The 1,197-nt window shown below is 68.7% G+C and overlaps 1 protein-coding gene across 1 annotated transcript in view; it reads right to left on the minus strand.

The window, feature by feature from the left end:
• Positions 1 to 207: 207 nt before the first annotated feature.
• Positions 208 to 1,197, minus strand: part of LOC119585376 (vegetative cell wall protein gp1-like) — a 24,144-nt gene continuing 23,154 nt past the window's right edge. The window contains exon 4 of the mRNA XM_037934043.1: positions 208 to 1,147. Coding sequence (XP_037789971.1) covers positions 208 to 1,147 — 940 coding nt within the window. The remainder of the gene's footprint in view (positions 1,148 to 1,197) is intronic.

The following is a 1,197-nucleotide window of genomic DNA, read 5'->3' on the forward strand; positions in this document are numbered from 1 at the left end:
ACTTTCTTTACTCCTTCACCCACGAAAGAGTAATTGCAGGCAATGCCACCGTCTACAGACAACAATCTGCTCTCTGATCAAACTTCATCACAAACGGTCACCAGCTGATGCCCGCGTCCTGCTGGTGGCCAGACGGGCGCCGAACTTCCTCTCTGCGGACATGGCGGCATGGCATCGCAGCGGCCGTCTCTGAGGCCCTCTCCTGCGTCAGAAGGAGCTGGTGGGGACCCGGGGGCGCTCGGTGCCCGGCCCGCGGGTCGAGGGACGAGGCCGGGCGCTGGGTGGGCTGGGTGGGCTGCTGGATGGGCTGGATGGCTGGGGCTGGATGGGTGGAGGCTGGTGGGCTGGGTGGGCTGGATGGGCTGGATGGGCTGGATGGGCTGGGTGGGCTGGATGGCTGGGTGGGCTGGGTGGGCTGGATGGGCTGGATGGGCTGGGTGGGCTGGTTGGGCTGGTTGGGCTGGGTTGGGCTGGTTGGGCTGGGTGGGCTGGATGGGCTGGATGGGCTGGGTGGGCTGGGTGGGCTGGATGGGCTGGGTGGGCTGGATGGGCTGGAGGGCTGGTGGCTGGATGGGCTGGTGGGCTGGGTGGGCTGGATGGGCTGGATGGGCTGGATGGGCTGGGTGGGCTGGATGGGCTGGGTGGGCTGGATGGGCTGGGTGGGCTGGGTGGGCTGGTGGGCTGGGTGGGCTGGATGGGCTGGATGGGCTGGGTGGGCTGGGTGGCTGGGTGGGCTGGTGGGCTGGGTGGGCTGGTGGCTGGGGCTGGATGGGCTGAGTGGCTGGATGGGCTGGGTGGCTGGATGGGCTGGATGGGCTGGATGGGCTGGGTGGGCTGGATGGGCTGGATGGGCTGGATGGGCTGGATGGGCTGGGTGGGCTGGATGGGCTGGGTGGGCTGGATGGGCTGGGTGGGCTGGATGGGCTGGATGGGCTGGGTGGGCTGGGTGGGCTGGGTGGGCTGGATGGGCTGGGTGGGCTGGATGGGCTGGATGGGCTGGGTGGGCTGGATGGGCTGGATGGGCTGGGTGGGCTGGGTGGGCTGGATGGGCTGGGTGGGCTGGATGGGCTGGATGGGCTGGATGGGCTGAGTGGGCTGGATGGGCTGAGTGGGCTGGGTGGGCTGGATGGGCTGGGTGGGCTGGGGGCTGAAGGGAATTGTGTCTAGGTTAGTTGGAGGTCAGGTATTCTCCGGGGA

This window comes from Penaeus monodon, chromosome 19 (genome assembly GCF_015228065.2).
Source record: "Penaeus monodon isolate SGIC_2016 chromosome 19, NSTDA_Pmon_1, whole genome shotgun sequence".
Taxonomy (NCBI): domain Eukaryota; kingdom Metazoa; phylum Arthropoda; class Malacostraca; order Decapoda; family Penaeidae; genus Penaeus; species Penaeus monodon.